This window comes from Eutrigla gurnardus, assembly GCF_963514095.1.
Source record: "Eutrigla gurnardus genome assembly, chromosome: 17".
NCBI classification, from domain to species: Eukaryota; Metazoa; Chordata; class Actinopteri; order Perciformes; family Triglidae; genus Eutrigla; species Eutrigla gurnardus.
This window is the reverse complement of record NC_139928.1, coordinates 16,719,471-16,736,206: the sequence shown is the minus strand read 5'-3', so window position 1 is coordinate 16,736,206 and position 16,736 is coordinate 16,719,471. Positions and strand designations below refer to the sequence as shown.

Sequence of the window (16,736 nt, the reverse complement as noted above, 5' to 3'; positions counted from 1 at the left end):
AGAAAAGCAGAAATGTTCACATTTGAGAGAATCAATTTCTTGTCTTTCTTTTTTTTTTTACTTGAAAGTATAAAGTTATCGGATGTCGATGATGAATGTGTTTATTGGCCGATGGATTAATAGACGACACCTTTCACCTCCAATAATATTAGTTCTTTATTAACACGTTTTTACAGAAGTATATGAGGGAATAAGGGAATGATGTGAATAAGAAGTAATGTTTTACCTTTAGGCGTCCGTTTTCTCAGCATGTCAGTCAGACAGCTCGTTGTTCCTCTTCTCTTCTAACTGTCAGAAGAGACACGTGTTAAGTTTAGCCTCCAGCCGGAGCGTCTCAGTCACATTTATTATGACAATCTTATTAGGAAGAGTCTTTCCCGTTGAAGTGGTTGGTTTGTTCCTCTCGATGACCTCTCCTTGTCAGAGCCAAAGGTCAAACGTGGACGCCTCTAAACGATGATCCCAGCCCTTTTTTTTTTCCATCTTTGAGGTTGTTTTTGAGGTAAAAGGAAACAGGATCTGTATTTAGAGACATCAGACTCATCCGTCGCCATCCCCCCCCCCCCGTCGCTGGCGAGGACTTAACTTCACCTGCCAATCAGAGGAAGTAGTTTTCACATCAGTGTCAGTCACCCGGCGCTAGGCTGGGTTTATGGTTTACCTCTCCCCGTGGCTCTGAGTGGTTTCTCCCAAGCTGTGTGTGTGTGTGTGTGTGTGTGTGTGTGTGTGTGTGTGTGTGTGTGTGTGTGTGTGTGTGTGTGTGTGTGTGTGTGTGTGTGTGTGTGTGTGTGTGTGTGTGTGTGTGTGTGTGTGTGCCAGGCAGCCTGTGGTTTGTTGTGGTTGTGGCGGTCTCTGTGTTTACTGTGGCATGCCAGGCTGTGTTCCTCCCCCCCACAGAGGGAGAGAGGGGGAGAGTTTTTCATCCCTTTTGCCTTTTTTCCTGACACTTTCTTCCTTATCATCCTCTTCCTCATCCTCTTTTTTTCCCCAACCTCTTCATCACATTCTTGCTTTTTTTTTTTAGCATACTCTCCTCGGGAGCTTCGCAAGAATGTTAGAAACACAGAGGTCACACTGAGTTCATCCTCCTATTTTTTTATTTTTTTTACTGATTTACATGTCCCATATTTTATTTCTGCGGCTTATTTTTCATGAAAGTTAGTTCCTCCACACCGACAGGAATAACAAAGCTGAATCATTTATGTGTATATTCATTTATTTATTGACCTAAAAGAAGTAAAAAGTTTTAGCACAGTAAAAGAAGAGCAGACACTGTACTGTATAATTAAAACTTCCCTACAGGTTTTTTTAAGAGCCAATAATTCCCAGGCAAGAAATAGAGAGGACACAACCTCAGTGACTGAGGTGAAAGGAGGACCGGCTAAGTGTGGAAGTTTATTTAGCTCAGCACCTTTCGTAGATCAGGATCACAATGTGCTGCACAAGAATAAAAGATATTAAAAAATAAGGCCATAAAACAGGAAGCAATAAAAGATAAGCAACTGCAGACTTTGAAAACACAAGAGTGCAAACACTAAACAGCACTAAGCAACTCTGAGTTTAGATAAGTGAGCCTAAAGAGACAAACAATACGCTTCTTTTGACCTGGCTCTTCATGATTATTTACTTATACTACAACTTTACTTTATTTAAACCTCAATCTCTTCAAACACCCCTCCAGTTCGTTGCTAACAGCATGGGGATCTGTTACCACGGAAACCTGCAGGCCACTCAAACCAGATTTTCATTTGCACACGTATGGTTGTTCTAATGTTAGATCTAATGTGCAGGAAAAGTAGAACCAAAGTGCTTCTAAGTACTTTCATTCATTCTTATTTGTATTAATCCGCTGCAGAAAATAGTCCCCTCCAAATGCACTTTTCACAGCGGTTTGCTAACGACGACAGTGCCCTCTGTCCCCCCTCTGTCCTCCCTCTGTCCTCCCTCTGTCCTCAGTTTGTCGCCCCTCTGTCCTCCCTCTGTCGCCCCTCTGTCCTCCCTCTGTCCTCAGTTTGTCCCCCCTCTGTCCTCCTTCTCTCCTCCCTCTGTCCCCCCTCTGTTCTCAGTTTGTCCCCCCTCTATCCCCCCTCTGTCCCCCCTCTGTCGCCCCTCTGTCCTCCCTCTGTCGCCCCTCTGTCCCCCCTCTGTCCTCCCTCTGTCCCCCCTCTGTCCTCCTTCTCTCCTCCCTCTGTCCCCCCTCTGTTCTCAGTTTGTCCCCCCTCTATCCCCCCTCTGTCCCCCCCTCTGTCCTCCCTCTGTCGCCCCTCTGTCCCCCCTCTGTCCTCCCTCTGTCGCCCCTCTGTCCCCCCTCTCTCCTTCCTCTCTCCTCCCTCTGTCCCCCCTCTATCCTCCCTCTGTCGCCCCTCTGTCCCCCCTCTGTCCTCCCTCTGTCCTCCCTCTGTCCTCTCTCTGTCCCCCCTCTGTCCTCCCTCTGTCCTCAGTTTGTCTCCCCTCTGTCCTGCCTCTGTCGCCCCTCTGTCCTGCCTCTGTCCCCCCTCTGTCCTCCCTCTATCCCCCCTCTGTCCCCCCTCTGTCCTTCCTCTCTCCTCAGTTTGTCTCCCCTCTGTCCTCCCTCTGTCCTCCCTCTGTCTCTCCGGCTTGGCGGCCAAGAAGCGACTTCATAACTGTGGTGAGAGTCACAGCGCTGCTTGATTTAGTTCACACAAACCGATGGTCCTCCTCTCTCTCCTCCCTCCTCCCTCCGTCTCCCTCCTCCTCCTCCTCTGCTGTCCTTTAGAGGAGGTGAAGTGCTGGAGGCAGATTCCTGCTGTAAGAGCTCACATTCCTGGAGAGCAGCAGGGAGCCTCAGGCTAATATGTCACACTTCTTACGTTACAAATCATCTGGGGGTTGGAAAAACACCAGCCTGTCATCCTCTCGTCCCCTCTCCGTCTTTTTTCGTCTCTCTCTCCCTTTTGTTTCGCTGTTTGTCCCGTCACTCTCTCCCCTCCTGTGCCTCTCTCCCCACCTCTTCTTCGTTGGTATCGTCTCCGACACGTTCGACGGGAAAAAACAAGTGGAAAACACGGAGCGCAGAGATGAGATTGTTTTGTTTTTCCCTCTATTCGCCCGCAGGACATTACAGCCGCGATGCTGACACAGGAAATGAGAGGGAGGCGCCTCCTCTCCTCTTTTTGCTCTAGAATCAACTTTTCTGTATCTGTAAAAACGACTGACGCTCACACACCTCGGCTCCTCCTGATGTTGTTGCCTCTGGATGGTTTTGGGGGAGATGCCGAGGTGAGGTGGTGGGAGCGGAAAATCCTGTAAAAAAATCTAAATCTGTGATTTATTCTTTATTCATTTGCTGCAAAAACAGATTTGAAAAAGTCTTAAAATCTTCTTTTGCTGCCTTTTTTCAACTCAAACAGTTGGTCTCAAAGCACTTTAAAAAGATCCCTGATCCTAAGCCATAAAGTCAGAGAAAGCGTGATGATATTTCAGCATTAAATACAGTTTTAAAAACGGCGTCCACAACTAAGCATTTGGGATTTTTTGTGCCATTGTAAAATCCAAATCCTTGAGTCTTTAATTGTTGGATTAAATAAGCAGTCCGAAGACATCACCTTGGGCGTTCCCCCTAATATTGTGTGACATTTTATACACCAAAAGGTCGGCGGAGGATAAAAGCAGTCATTAGTTGCAGCCGTAGAATAGATAACGGGCTCGTGGCGCTCTCCTCTCGGCGTCGGTCGCTGCCCTCGGCGGTGGGAGTGTGGAGGACCTGTTGAGAGGGAGGTCACTCTGCCGGAGTGCGGCGGGTACTTACAGAGAAGAGAGGTCAAACACCGACGACTGTTAGATGTAAATGTGATGACTTTTAAGTGCGGGTGGTGAAAGCACACGCAGGCCCGGCCTTCACCGCTGTGTGTGTGTGTTCGGGTCCAGTACCAAAGACTTCCTCTCTAAATATCCTCAAGATGTCGGTCTCTCCATCCGCCCACGAGGCCCCGGCCAGCATCGCTCTCTCTGCTGCCGGTAAATATTCAAGGACCGTCATGTTTGAGAGAGTTCGCTCTCATCTGCCGTCAGCTACTTCCATTCTGGGTTTATTTAACCGGCGGTGGAGAGGAACGCTACATCTGTGCCATATTTTTTTCCCACACGGTGACGCATGCTGCATTTCCGTGTTATTGATTCCGAGGAGAAAGATGACCCCGCGGCGTTAATGGAAACTTGTATCAGCACTCTATCATTGTTGAAGACAATGGAAGGGAGGGGGGGGGGGGGCAGTCAAGCGTAGGGTATTGGCTTTTTCACCTCTTCTCCGTTTGCTGATGTTGATGGCTTGTTCCATGAATTTGTAAGGAGTCATTAAAAATGCATGAGTCGACTGTAGACGCTGAAGCAAGAAGGCGTTTTTTGACTCAAAAATGTGGCTCAAGGTGAAGCTGGACCAGAGGATCTGATTCAAAACCTCCTGAGCTTTGAGTCCAGACCAGAAGAATTAGGTGTTTCATCCTCAAAGCTGCTATATATTTGTATATTACCTGTAGGTAAGAGATGCTGGTTGGTCAGATGTTACGTAACGATGAGATGTGGTTATGAATGTTTCCATGGTAACGTTCAGTGGAAGCTGTCATCTGTGTGTGAAAAAAAAAAAAAAACAGCTTGGCGCTGAAAAACTGGGACATTTTCCACAAGTTTCACATCTCCGTTCGCTCCTTCAGCCTGTTTTAATGGGTTCCAGGCAACCGAATGATCACAAATGAATGCTGTTTGAAGAAGGAAATCCAATGTTCCCATTTTTAATGATGTGGGTTTTTAACCCCTTGGCGATCTGTGTGCGTCCCCCTGTAGGTGATGAGCAGCCGCTTCCTGCCCTACGACACCATCGTGACCGACGCGGTCCTCAGCCTGGATGAAGACACCGTGTTGTCCACCACAGAGGTAATAATATAATATAATAATAATATAAAAATGTCTTCTCTCTCCTGATAGTCTGGTCCTCTTGAGACAAAACAAAGATCCAAAAATCTCTGATTTCTCTCATCTCTCCTCCTGTTTGTCGCTGGTGTTGTCCAGTTATCGCTCCACAGCTCCATTTAAACTACTCCAACTTTTTCTCCCAGTGCCTCCCTGACTTCTCATCTTCTTTCTGTCCTTTTCTTTCTATCCACACACACACACACACACACACACACACACACACACACCATGTTTTGGCACCTGTAATCACACGAGAGCAGCACTGTTATGGGCATTTTTTTTGCTGTCGGGACTGTTCCTGTTTTTTCCCGGGGACATGTTTTGGCGCGGCACCATGGGAAGCCAGATGCTGCTTTTTTGAACAGTGTAGAATTAGATCCCATAAAGGCTGTTTGTGCCGAGGATCAAGATGGCAAGGGAGAGCTGGCACCGAGGGGGAAATCCAGCTCCCAAAAAGAAACAAATCGACCCGTGTTTCCTCCCATGAAGACACTTGGATCATGAACCCAAACAATAAGTATGAAAACATCAATGCCAGGACGTGTTAAAAGGCAAAAAAAATACCATCACAGATGTCTGAACAATCTTCCCAGCTTCCCTCCAAAGTAGTTTCTCAATAAGAACAAAATCTAATTTTCCTCTCCCTCAAATACAAACTAGCCTCCAGTTTTCCTGATTGATTTTCCATGTATTTTAATGGCCCAACGTGCCCATGTTTCCAGTATATACTGGTGGATACTGGTTCACCACTGACATGTTTTTTTCTTTGTTGTCATTTAGAGCAAAGGAGCTCTTTTTCCTTCCCTTTGGGATTTGTTCATAAGTGTAAATCCTGGCAGGAAGAGAATATAAAAATGATGATTTATGGTGTGTTTTGACATAAGCATTCATTAATATGAGCCCTTTTCAGTGTACGATAGCGTGGTAGTGTGTGTTGTAATGCAGAACGGGCTGTTTGTGGAGCAGCTGAGGCCTTTTTTTTTATGTTTTCATCTTAATTATTTGATTGAACGCTTTGATCGGCGCCACAGAAGTTTGCTGCAGGCGGCCCGCTTTGGAGGGACGGCTTTGTGTTTGATGAGGTTTCGCCTCTGTTGTATTTTCACTGCGGTGCACTTGAGTGTGCACTTCCTTTTGTCAGTTCTCCCGGTTGTCTCTCTCTCTCTCTCTCTCCCGATTGTTCTCACACAATGTGTACTGTAAATAGAAAATGAATCAAAACTTAATCTAATCTCTCAAACATTTCAAAGAAAATAGTTCCTTCTTTAAAAAGCGATGAGGGATCGTAACTTATTCCCAAACGCCGTCCTTTTACACTTGAACTTTAATGGCCCAGGAGTTCTGTTTCCTTTAATTTATATCTGGTCGTTGTCGTCCCTCCAGGTGGATTTCGCCTTCACAGTCTGGCAGAGTTTCCCCGAGCGAATCGTCGGTTATCCGGCTCGCAGCCACTTCTGGGACGGCAACAAGGAGCGCTGGGGCTACACGTCCAAATGGACCAACGACTATTCCATGGTGCTGACGGGGGCCGCCATCTACCACAGGTACGCCGCCCGTTGTTTCCCATGCAGCTGTTTACCGACGCTGCTGTTTTTCGCTCTGCGCTGCTGTTTTCTTTCATCTTCCTTGCTTCTGTTCCCCTCCTGTCACACGGGGGGGGGGGATCACAGCTTTGCTCTGCTCTCCAGCGTTCAGTCGTCTTTCTTTTGATACAACACTTTGATGCAGTGATCTGTAGCTTATGAAAGTAGATGTGATGCTCAGTGTTGCACAGCCTCGGGAAACCAGTGTTTTGACACTGGGTATGTTTTATCCCCAAAAAGAAAAAAAGAAAAAAAAGAAAAGTCAATTTGTCTGCTACATGGCGTTTCATAGTTCCTGCATTTAGTTTTACTACCGCGCTGTCAGCTTTAATATGGCTGCACTCAGCCGTGATGGGAGCAGTCCATTAAGCTGCAGTCGGCCAATCGCTGCAGCCCAACGCTTAATCACTTTCAATAACTCAGTCATTCAATCCATCCGAGAACGTGAGCAATCAGTCCGTGGACTCATGGTTCTGCACAAAGAATCGGGAACGCAACGGTGTCAAAAAGTTGCATTTAAATGTCCATCTACGTAGGTCTGAAAACGTGGGATTATTCACCTTCACCGTGGTGTTTTCAGGCTTTCATTTCATTTTTTTTTTCTTTCATGAAAATGCACGTTACAATATGAAGTTGACACATAACACATATGTCAAATGACATGATTTCATGATTGGAAAGGAGCAGGAAGAAGAATATAATTCTTATTTTTTGTCATTGACCTTCACTCTTAATTCTAACAACATAAAACAAAATAACCTGTAAAATAGAAAATAAAAAAAATTAAAAAACATTTCAAGTTCAAAACACTTAACTTTCATATGCATATTGTCTAATTTGTCTTTCTTTATACATTTTCTTAAACTGAAAAATATCTGTACAACCCTTTACATCCTTCTTTTTCGAATTCCAAAGTTTGACGCCACTAAAAGAAACCCATACTTGTTGTAAAGTTAGTAACTTGATGCTTAAAATCCAATTTCCTTCTATGATTTTCATCTTCTGAGGAAAACACAAACACATTCTCCGGCAATTCTCTCTTTTTTAGCTTTGAACACATTTAATAACGTCTGCTGTTCAATTATCTCTTTGAGTTTCCAATCAAGTAATCCAAGATAAAAAAAAAAGTTTTTCAACCTACTCAGCATTGTTGGAGCAGGATCTAAATGCAAATCAATAAACACTCTGCAACGGGGAGAACGAGAAAAAGGAAATTAGATCACACCGCATCATTTTTGATCAGAGACGTGGAGGTTTTTACAGTGTTTTGTAAAGTGGCCATAGAAAACAATTGTACATCAACAAACTTAACCTGGAAATCACCCATCCGTCTGGCGGACGTCTCGTTCTCCCCTCGCCTTTAGCTCTGCGTTTGCTCTCTAACAACTCCTGAGGGAACGGAGGAAGAAAGCTCCGCGTGCCAAAGTGCAAATCAAACCGCTCGAAGCCGCCGTTTGTTCCCGGCTTCCATCAAGCTGCTCAACTCTAATGTTAAAACTTAGCACTCTTTAATTATTACGGATTGGGTTTTTTTAGGGTGATGTCGACTGTTTAAAGATAGTTTCATGCTGGTTTTGTGATTTTAAAGCAACAGACTGAAGACAAATTACCCCTCAGGGACAATAAAGTAAACTCTACTCTTCTAGTCCAAGTCTAAATATCTGACCTTTTATTTCTATTATTCTAACTCCTTTCCGACCCTCTCTTCCAGGTATTACCATCACCTGTACACCCACTACTTACCCGCCAGTCTGAAGGGCATGGTGGACCAGCTGGCCAACTGTGAGGACATCCTGATCAACTTCCTGGTCTCCGCCGTCACCAAGCTGCCACCCATCAAGGTCACCCAGAAGAAACAGTACAAGGAGACCATGATGGGACAGGTAAGAGTGCACTGAAAGCCTTCCCGTGCTCATTTTTTATTTATTATGCCGTTTCTTTACGCAGATGACTCATTAGTACTTTTTGGAACTAGGCTGTTGCACCGAAGACAGCACAGCTGGTTTGCATTAAAGACATTCCAGGATGTGACTGAAGTCGTAACAATATTTAGACTTATTTATTACATAATGGATGCGTCCTCGTTCCTATAAATCGTGAGCCGGCGTTGTTTTTCCTTCATCATCGGCGTGTCACGGCCTTTCAGCTGGAACGAACTCCCGCTGCTTCGTGAACAGCATGAATTATTCCCTTTTAAAACTCTTTTTGGTACGACCCGTGGGTAAACAGGACAAGTCACTTACCGTACAGAGGGGAGACGAAAGCGCAGGGAAGGAAGGAGTCGTGTCAGGTTTTATGGCTCCGGTCCCCCCCCCCCCCCCGAACGCAGAATATGATCCGGCTGATGATTTATTGAGAAAGATTAATGTTTGCCGTTCATTCAGTAATGGTTTTCTCTTGTCACGGTGTCACACGACTTTGATTGAACGAAAGAATCCGGCAGATGATTCCTATTTCCAGTCTTTTTTGCTGTAATGAGAACGTCCCCTTTTCCCACCAATGATCCTCAGCGGTTGTTTTTCAGCATCTCATGATGGATGCCATGTGTCACGATCCCAATAAGTTCATTACCATTGATTTAAAAGTAGTTTGACCTGAAAGGGTACTGCATTTTTAGTTTTTCTGTTGAGGTTAGGGTTGGTGCGGACATGCTGCTGCGTGATGCTGCGGAGGGCTTCATCAAAACGCACTCCGCACGCTTTTTTAATCGTTTCTATGACAACAATGTAGCACCACTCTAACCACTGTTTAATGATAGACTAGCATCGCCTCTTTGCTTTTTATTATCTATTTGTTTGGCATTGTTTTTGTTGCACGCTGCCTCTCAGCAAGAACAGAAGAACCCCCCTGGGGTACAAGTACTGCATGTTGTGGATCACTAAAGCAATGATTATTCAAGACTCTAAAAAATTCATCTTTTTCCTTTTTCCTTCCTCCCCACCAGTCGTCGAGAGCGTCTCGCTGGGCCGACCCGGACCACTTTGCCCAGCGGCAAACCTGCATGAACAAGTTCGCCAGCTGGTTTGGCGCCATGCCGCTGGTCCACTCCCAGATGAGGCTGGACCCCGTCCTGTTCAAGGACCAGGTCTCCATCCTCCGCAAGAAATACAGGGACATCGAGAGGCTCTGACAGGACCGGCGCCCCCTCGGGGGAGACCCCACGCAGGGGGAGGTGCGCGAGAGAGACTCGGCGGAGAGTAGAAGGACTACGGCGGGATGGGCGGGGAGCGACGCGGCTCTGTCCGCCACTCGCGTTGCCAGCGACCACGCCGCTGCCAGGACTCTGACGCTGTAGGGGATGAATAGGAAACAAGCAGATGGCGTTTGGAATGCGAAAAACACAAACAGAAACCCGCAAACACAGACAGACAAAGAGGAGTACACAAAACGGACGGACACGCCAAACAAAGTACTGTATGCTTTGCAAATGTGCAAACACGCAGCGCACACTACTGACGAGAACTCTTGGATAGAATATTTTTTTGTACAACGCGAACAAGGACGACGTCGACTCTCCTGCTCTCTCGGCACACGTGCAGGACGGTAGAAGAGGGAAGGTGCCCCGCCCACCAGGAATCCCACTGGTCGCCCCTAGCAACCCTCCCCCAGTCTGCATCAGGATGTGATACTGGACTACCAAAACCCTCTTACAGGAAGAAAAAAAAACAAAAAACAAAACCCTGTTCTTTAGTTGATTTGATTTCTGTACAAATCAGCTCTCTGGTATCACTGTTGACCCTTTCTCCTCTCTGAGGGGTTTAAAAATCAGAGCGTCATCAGTTTAATATTTCCGTTCTGAAGGCAGAAAAGGTGAACAGCAGTGTCCAATCTGTTATTACTGTGGCCTGACAAGGATTTTATTGCAAAGCAGCCATTATTTTGTCAAATTCTGGGCTTTCAACACACATCCTTGAGCCTGAAAACATCCCGTCTGTCCTCTCCTTGCTCGTTCCTTGATGTGCTGATATAGCTTTTATAATGGTCTATCTGCGTCCCTGTTATCACTAAGATAAGCTAGAAAAACATCTCGTTTCATATCCCATTTTCCTCTCACACTCGCCACGGCAGTTGTACTTTTCTCATCTTTTTTTTTCACTTACTTTCATCATCTGTTATTTCCCAGCTTCAAACTCTCCGTATAGTGCGTGTGTGTGTGTGTGTGTGTGTGTGTGTGTTGTGTGTGTGTACACAGCCTTGAAAAAGTTGGCTCATCCAACCATGAGCTCAAGCAGAGTACATATTCCCTCCGTTGGAATGAGCGAAATGAACATTTCTGGATGAAATGGAGCGGAACGTTGCATTGTACCCCAAACGCGTTTCACCCATTTATGTCTTCCCTGCGTGGCCTTGGAGCGCCATCCTTACAGGGAGCAACGTAATAAAAAAAAAAACAAGGTTCAGACCATAGCAAGTTTTTAGTGACCAGCGTCCGGCCTCATTTCACACGAGTGCTTGTTGAGAGATTCTTTTTTTTTTAAACGCTGAGCTCATCAGTGCCATTCTGACATCAGGGTTCTGCCTTCGGAATTGTTTATTGCACATCACGTTGCCTACATCGCTTTGAGATGCCTTGATGCTCTCTAGTCATCAGTCCAATGCGTCTCTCCTGCCACCATGACTTTTTTTTTTTTTTTTTATTGTGTGTGTGTGTACGCGACATATCAAGAGGACCTCGGAGCCATTAAATTGACGAAAACGTTTTCTCCTCCATTTGTCAGACAGCTTCAATTAGGTAAACCTATTTCATTTGGAGTGCTCTTTTATTCCCAGGGGACCAGCTGTTGATGGGACACTCTAACATTATGGACCATTGAGTTGTGGAAGCAGTGACCCACACACATGACCTGCAGGCTAATGCTAGCCTTGGGAGAACAGCTCCCCCCCCCTCTCCCACACACACACGCCTTCCCCCGGGTTGTCCCTTACTTAAAAACAGCTGCTCACATTGCCATCATATCGACATCTTGCACCTTAGATTACCTTACTGGTGTTGGACAACCAGATCAAAAAAATGCTAAAATAAAGTAGCGATGTCAAACGTTGCATTGCTCCTTTCGTAGAGGATCCGCCAGGTCTGCATGCAGCATGCGGCCGACCGCATCGGCGGTCTCGTCTCACGTGTAGTTTGTAGGCATTTCAAATGAAGCAGCATGCTTTTAGTGGCCTTTCTGTCGGGCGGGCATTCAGCACGTCTCAGCCAAAGCTGTTCAGTGTGTGTGTGTGTGTGTGTGTGTGTGTGTGTGTGTTAATCAGTAACTCATCAACATGGCCAATGTCAGCGTCACACATTCATTTACTGTTTTTACTTTCATTATGTTCTACAAATCGATTATATAAAGATGTATCGTGAAGCATTTTTACGGCGTATGAAGTGTCATATCCAAACGCAACGCTGTTCTGCTTCGGCATATATCAAAACACAGCAGGACTATCTCCCTCACTTCATTGCTTCAAATCATCGCGTCTGTATTTACATTCTTGGACTTCAAGTTTGGTGTGTTATCCGTTTTGCAAAGGGAGATTTACGATCTGTTTAATGTGGCGCCGTAACGGCAAATGTTCACTCGGCTACAGTACGTGACTCGGTCTGCATCTGGTCCCTATTTCAACTGCAAACAACCATAGTGTTTGAATCCATATCAAGCCTTTTATGTCTGATTGTTTGAATCATTTGTATGTGGATCATCTCAATAGAACCCCCCCCCCCTCCCCTCTCCCCCCAGCAGATATGCAGATATTTCATGAAAAAACACCACCCATTTCAAATCCAGCGTTAATCTCAGCGTTATACATAGGCATATATTTATTTTTTGAAGAAAAGAAAAAGAAGATAGTGTACGATTTGAGATGGCGAGAACATAAGACTGATCCTACATCGCTGAGGGGAGTTAATGGTATTTATTCCGTTTATTTTCTGCACGCTGTGCACATTAATCCACGAAGATGCCGATATACAGCTCAAGTTTCACTCTGCATTGGTTTTCCAGGGGGGAAATACATCACGCTCTTCCTCTTACAGAACTCCCCAAGAGAGAGAGAGCACATTTTCAGAGTCATATAGTTGAGTTTTAACTCAAAAAGATTGCATACACCAGTGATCTAGAATTGGATTCGGCTGCACAATCTTGGCTCTCTGCTGGAGTCAAATTGCAAAGTCCCAATAAAGACTACGCCAACTGACACATGGAAAATAATAAGCAGCTGGTTCCTCTGAACCAGATGGAAACGTTTCAGATTCTGCTGTAACATCTTCCCCCCCAAGCATTACAATAATGGGTCTGAGGCTGTGACATAGTTGTGTTTAAATTGCCTCTTTCAAAAGCTTGGTTTCAGGTCCGATAACTTGGCAAGAGGAACTTGCTCCATCTTTCAGTTGGCGTACTGTACAGTACATTATTGAGTCCAGAACAGAGAGCGATGGATGTGATTTGGGCCACCAGGAAAACCTCTGCATCCGCTTAAAAACGCCTGCCATTTGATCAGGGGGAACATTATGCAAGTTATCATTGTGTGCTTCAAAACAGATGGAAGAAGGTTTACCTAAAATGTGCCAGGCAGTTGGTGTTTATAGTGGCGACGGCGTGTGTGCTGGAAACTAGTCTGTTCTTGATTTGTGCCTTTTTATCAACATGTGAGTTCTTTGCATGCCGAGCACTGTCTGTCCTAGACTTGTTATTTCCAGTAGACAGGCAGCAATAGCACCATATGCAGGGCCCGGAGAGCCCTGCCTTCATACACTGGATGAGTCACCGCTTCCATTCCCTTCTTATAACACCCCGTTTTCATCTTTGTGTTTGGACACGGTTGCTACGGCGACAACGTATGACCACTTCCTTTTTGGGATTATTTATCAGTAATTTGGCTGTATCACTTTACCAATCAGCAGTAACATCTGTTGATATGTAAGGACTCGGTCAAGCCTAGCTGTCCTGATGCCTTCTTCTCCCTCCTACCTTGTAATTAACAGAAGACTTTTATAGAGGTCACAAATTAAATAGATAAATGCCAATTTTGTAAGAATGATTTATAAAAAAATAAACTCATATTTGATGATATCTGCATTGTCTTGTCGTATGTTTTACTAGAATGTCTAAATGTTTGATCTTATAATAGAATATGTTGGGGAGAGGTTATAGTATATTTGGAAAAAGACATGGTGTAATATGTCTGAAAAGGTCATTAAAAATCCATTAACTTAGTATGGAAGAAAAAAAGAAATTTAGTAGTATCTCAAAATAATGAGAAATATTCCCCCAAATAGTTAAATTTTCATGAGAAATGTTCCCAAAATAATAAGAAACTTTCCAAAAATAGAAAATTTCAAAAAAGAGAATCTTTCATGAGAAACTTTCCCAACAAAAGAGAAACTTTCGAAAAAATGTAACTTTCATGAGAAACTTTCCCAAAAAAGTGAAAATGTCATGAGAAACTTTACAAAAAGAAACTTTCATGAGAAACTTTCCCAAAAAATAGGAACTTTCATGAGAAATTTCCCCCCAAAATGAGAAATTGTCCTAAAAAAAAAAAAAATTTTCAGGAGAACTTTTCCAAAAAAATGCAAACTTTCATGAGAAATTTCCCCCCCAGAATGAGAAACTTTACTAAAAAAAATAATTTTTCAGGAGAAACTTTCCCAAAAAATAGGAACTTTCATGAGAATTTTCCCCCAAAATGAGAAACTTTACTAAAAAAAATAATTTTTCAGGAGAAACTTTCCCAAAAAATAGGAACTTTCATGAGAAATTTCCCCCAAAATGAGAAACTTTACTAAAAAAAAAAAATTTTCAGGAGAAACTTTCCCAAAAAATAGGAACTTTCATGAGAAATTTCCCGCCCAAAAATGAGAAACTTTCCCCCCCAAATTCTAAACTTTCCAAAAGAGAGAAAGTCAAGAGAAACTTTCCCAAAAGTTTGCTTCATTTAAGGTTTCCACAAGCGGACAACACAGATATTTAATATTGATCGTTGGGTAAGATGTTTGTTTGTTGAGTCTCTATGTGATCAGGTGACGAGACGACGCAATGGTGTGCATGCTTCATATATACATATATATACATTTTAAGACCCCTGGATCTTCTTTAATTCACAAAACAAATCGTCATGCCAGCCTCCCCTAATTCATATTCCTCCGCCGACATTAACACAGAGCAGGATGAAATGTATTGTTAAGATGCCAAAGTATGTACCTGGTACATGAGGACAAGTTAAATGGTATGAGCCAGATTGAGGGAAAGCCAGTACATGAAGAAGAATAAGGTCTGAGGATTCAATTTGTCCTGAACATGGTGCTGTCGAGGATATGCTGACACAAGCGCACATTGTAAACATCAAGTGTAACCAAGCACATTTCTATTCTCTTCATCATTTGCGACCAAGTGTTCAACCCCTGACCTCTGCCTCCGAATGAGAACACACTCCATTTGTACAGTAATAATGCTGCATTGCCCTCAGAGCCATAATAACCACTCCTTTATTAGACCACTGAGGAGGGCTTTATTAGTCACTACTGCATTGATTTTCTTTTTCTTTTCTTTTTTTTTTTACACTGCTGAAAGCCTTCTGGCTTCTCCGATGCTGCATCCGTCTTCCTGCATCTCCCCGAGGACGATGCCCATACAACACGTCTTCCATGTGACCCCGGCTTAGCTCTGAATTATTAAAGGCACACATATCAGACAGCGATATTCTCATGCATATCTGTGACCCGACTTGTGTTGCCATACGAGTGCGTGTTTGTGCACAGGAACCTGGATTTCAGCTCATGTTTCATGTTTGTATTGAATGCGGTCCTTTGTGAATTCTACGTTCTCTCTCTCTCTCTTACTCCATCTGTCTCTTCTCAACTATAAATGTGGTTCTGTTTAAAAAGTGTGGGAAAAAACACAAAGCGTAAACCAAAAGCTCCCCCTAGCTGAATTAGCTGGCCTCCTGTCAAAAAAAAAAAAGCTCCAGTATTTATCAAGCATCTGAGAGGAGGAAATCGCTCCTAACTGGACTTTAACGTCGACGGGGAAGATTTTTGTCCCGCTCTTCAGCCTCTGAGAATTTTTTTTTTTTATTCCTAACGTGCAAATGGACTCCTACCTCTGCTAATGTTTAGAAGAGCTGCTTTAGTTGAATGCTTTCAGGCACAGCAGAGGGACAGATGTCCATTAACTACAATGAGCTTCAGTGTTTCCCCTACCATTGTACAGGGTACAAGTGTGTGTGTGCGTGCGTGGAGTGCTCACAAGCGTGCGCTTGTGTTTAGGAGGGCACAAAAAACTATTTGCACCGGGGCCTATCACCATGATATACACTACTGATTTCACTGATACTGAAAACATTAGATTTTGTCTTAAAGTATTTTTCCATTTGTTGTTGTATTTGCCGTTTCTGTGCGTACATTGAAATTGAATCCTGGTGGCGGCGCTGACAACACCCTCCCACAGCTATAAACACGCACACAGTGAGAGAGAGAGACAGAGACAGCGAAACGTGAATAGTTACGTTAACAGCCGGGACCCGAGTGGTCATCTTCCCCTGCAGGTGTCAACGGTGCGTCCGTAGTTTTATCACACACGCCCGCCACCGCCATCTGTTGTTCCGTCCGACGACGTTTAAAAACAAATGTATCCATGATCAATTTTGACCAGCTTACTAACGTTAACTTAACGTGAGTGACTATAAGCCGCTAACGCGAACTGCTGGAGCCAGGTAGCTTACAAACTAGTAGCCTGCTGTCTCTGTGTCGAGCATACACTAAAAGCGGGCTCACATGAGTGACGTTGACGTACGGACAGTACAGTCTGTTAATGAACCCAGATCAGTAAAAGTTGTCATCGCAGCTGCCTGAACGCCGTTACGACGTGACGTGGTGGTGCTGTTGAACTCCGCACTTTTCACATGGGAGAGAGAGGGGGATGTGACATGTATCAAAGGATCTCCAGCCGGGATTCGAACCTGAGGCTTTTTTTCCTGAAAAAGTTGACCATGGCTTTTTATGGCTGTTTTGGACTCACTACACTGAGACTTGGTGCATCAAGCGATATGAGCGATTTTTATGACTCTTTAACCATTTTAAATATTTTTTTTTTATGAATATATTCTGACTGACTTTTTCGTGAATTTTCGACATGCTATAGCATGACCTTTTTTTAACAATATGATCAAGATTTTTTTTTTTAATAGATTATTTTCTTGCATAGACACCTTTGTATTTAGCAGTGGATAGAGAGGAAACAT

The 16,736-nt window shown here is 44.2% G+C and overlaps 1 protein-coding gene across 1 annotated transcript in view; it reads left to right on the top strand.

The window, feature by feature from the left end:
- The window catches only part of ext1b (exostosin glycosyltransferase 1b), a 98,595-nt gene extending 85,028 nt beyond the window's left edge, over positions 1-13,567 (top strand). Inside the window, exons 8-11 of the mRNA XM_084032761.1 lie at positions 4,801-4,890; positions 6,313-6,473; positions 8,224-8,395; positions 9,457-13,567. Of these exons, the coding sequence (XP_083888887.1) occupies positions 4,801-4,890; positions 6,313-6,473; positions 8,224-8,395; positions 9,457-9,642 (609 nt within the window). The 3' untranslated portion in view covers positions 9,643-13,567. The remainder of the gene's footprint in view (positions 1-4,800; positions 4,891-6,312; positions 6,474-8,223; positions 8,396-9,456) is intronic.
- The last annotated feature ends 3,169 nt before the right edge of the window (positions 13,568-16,736 follow it).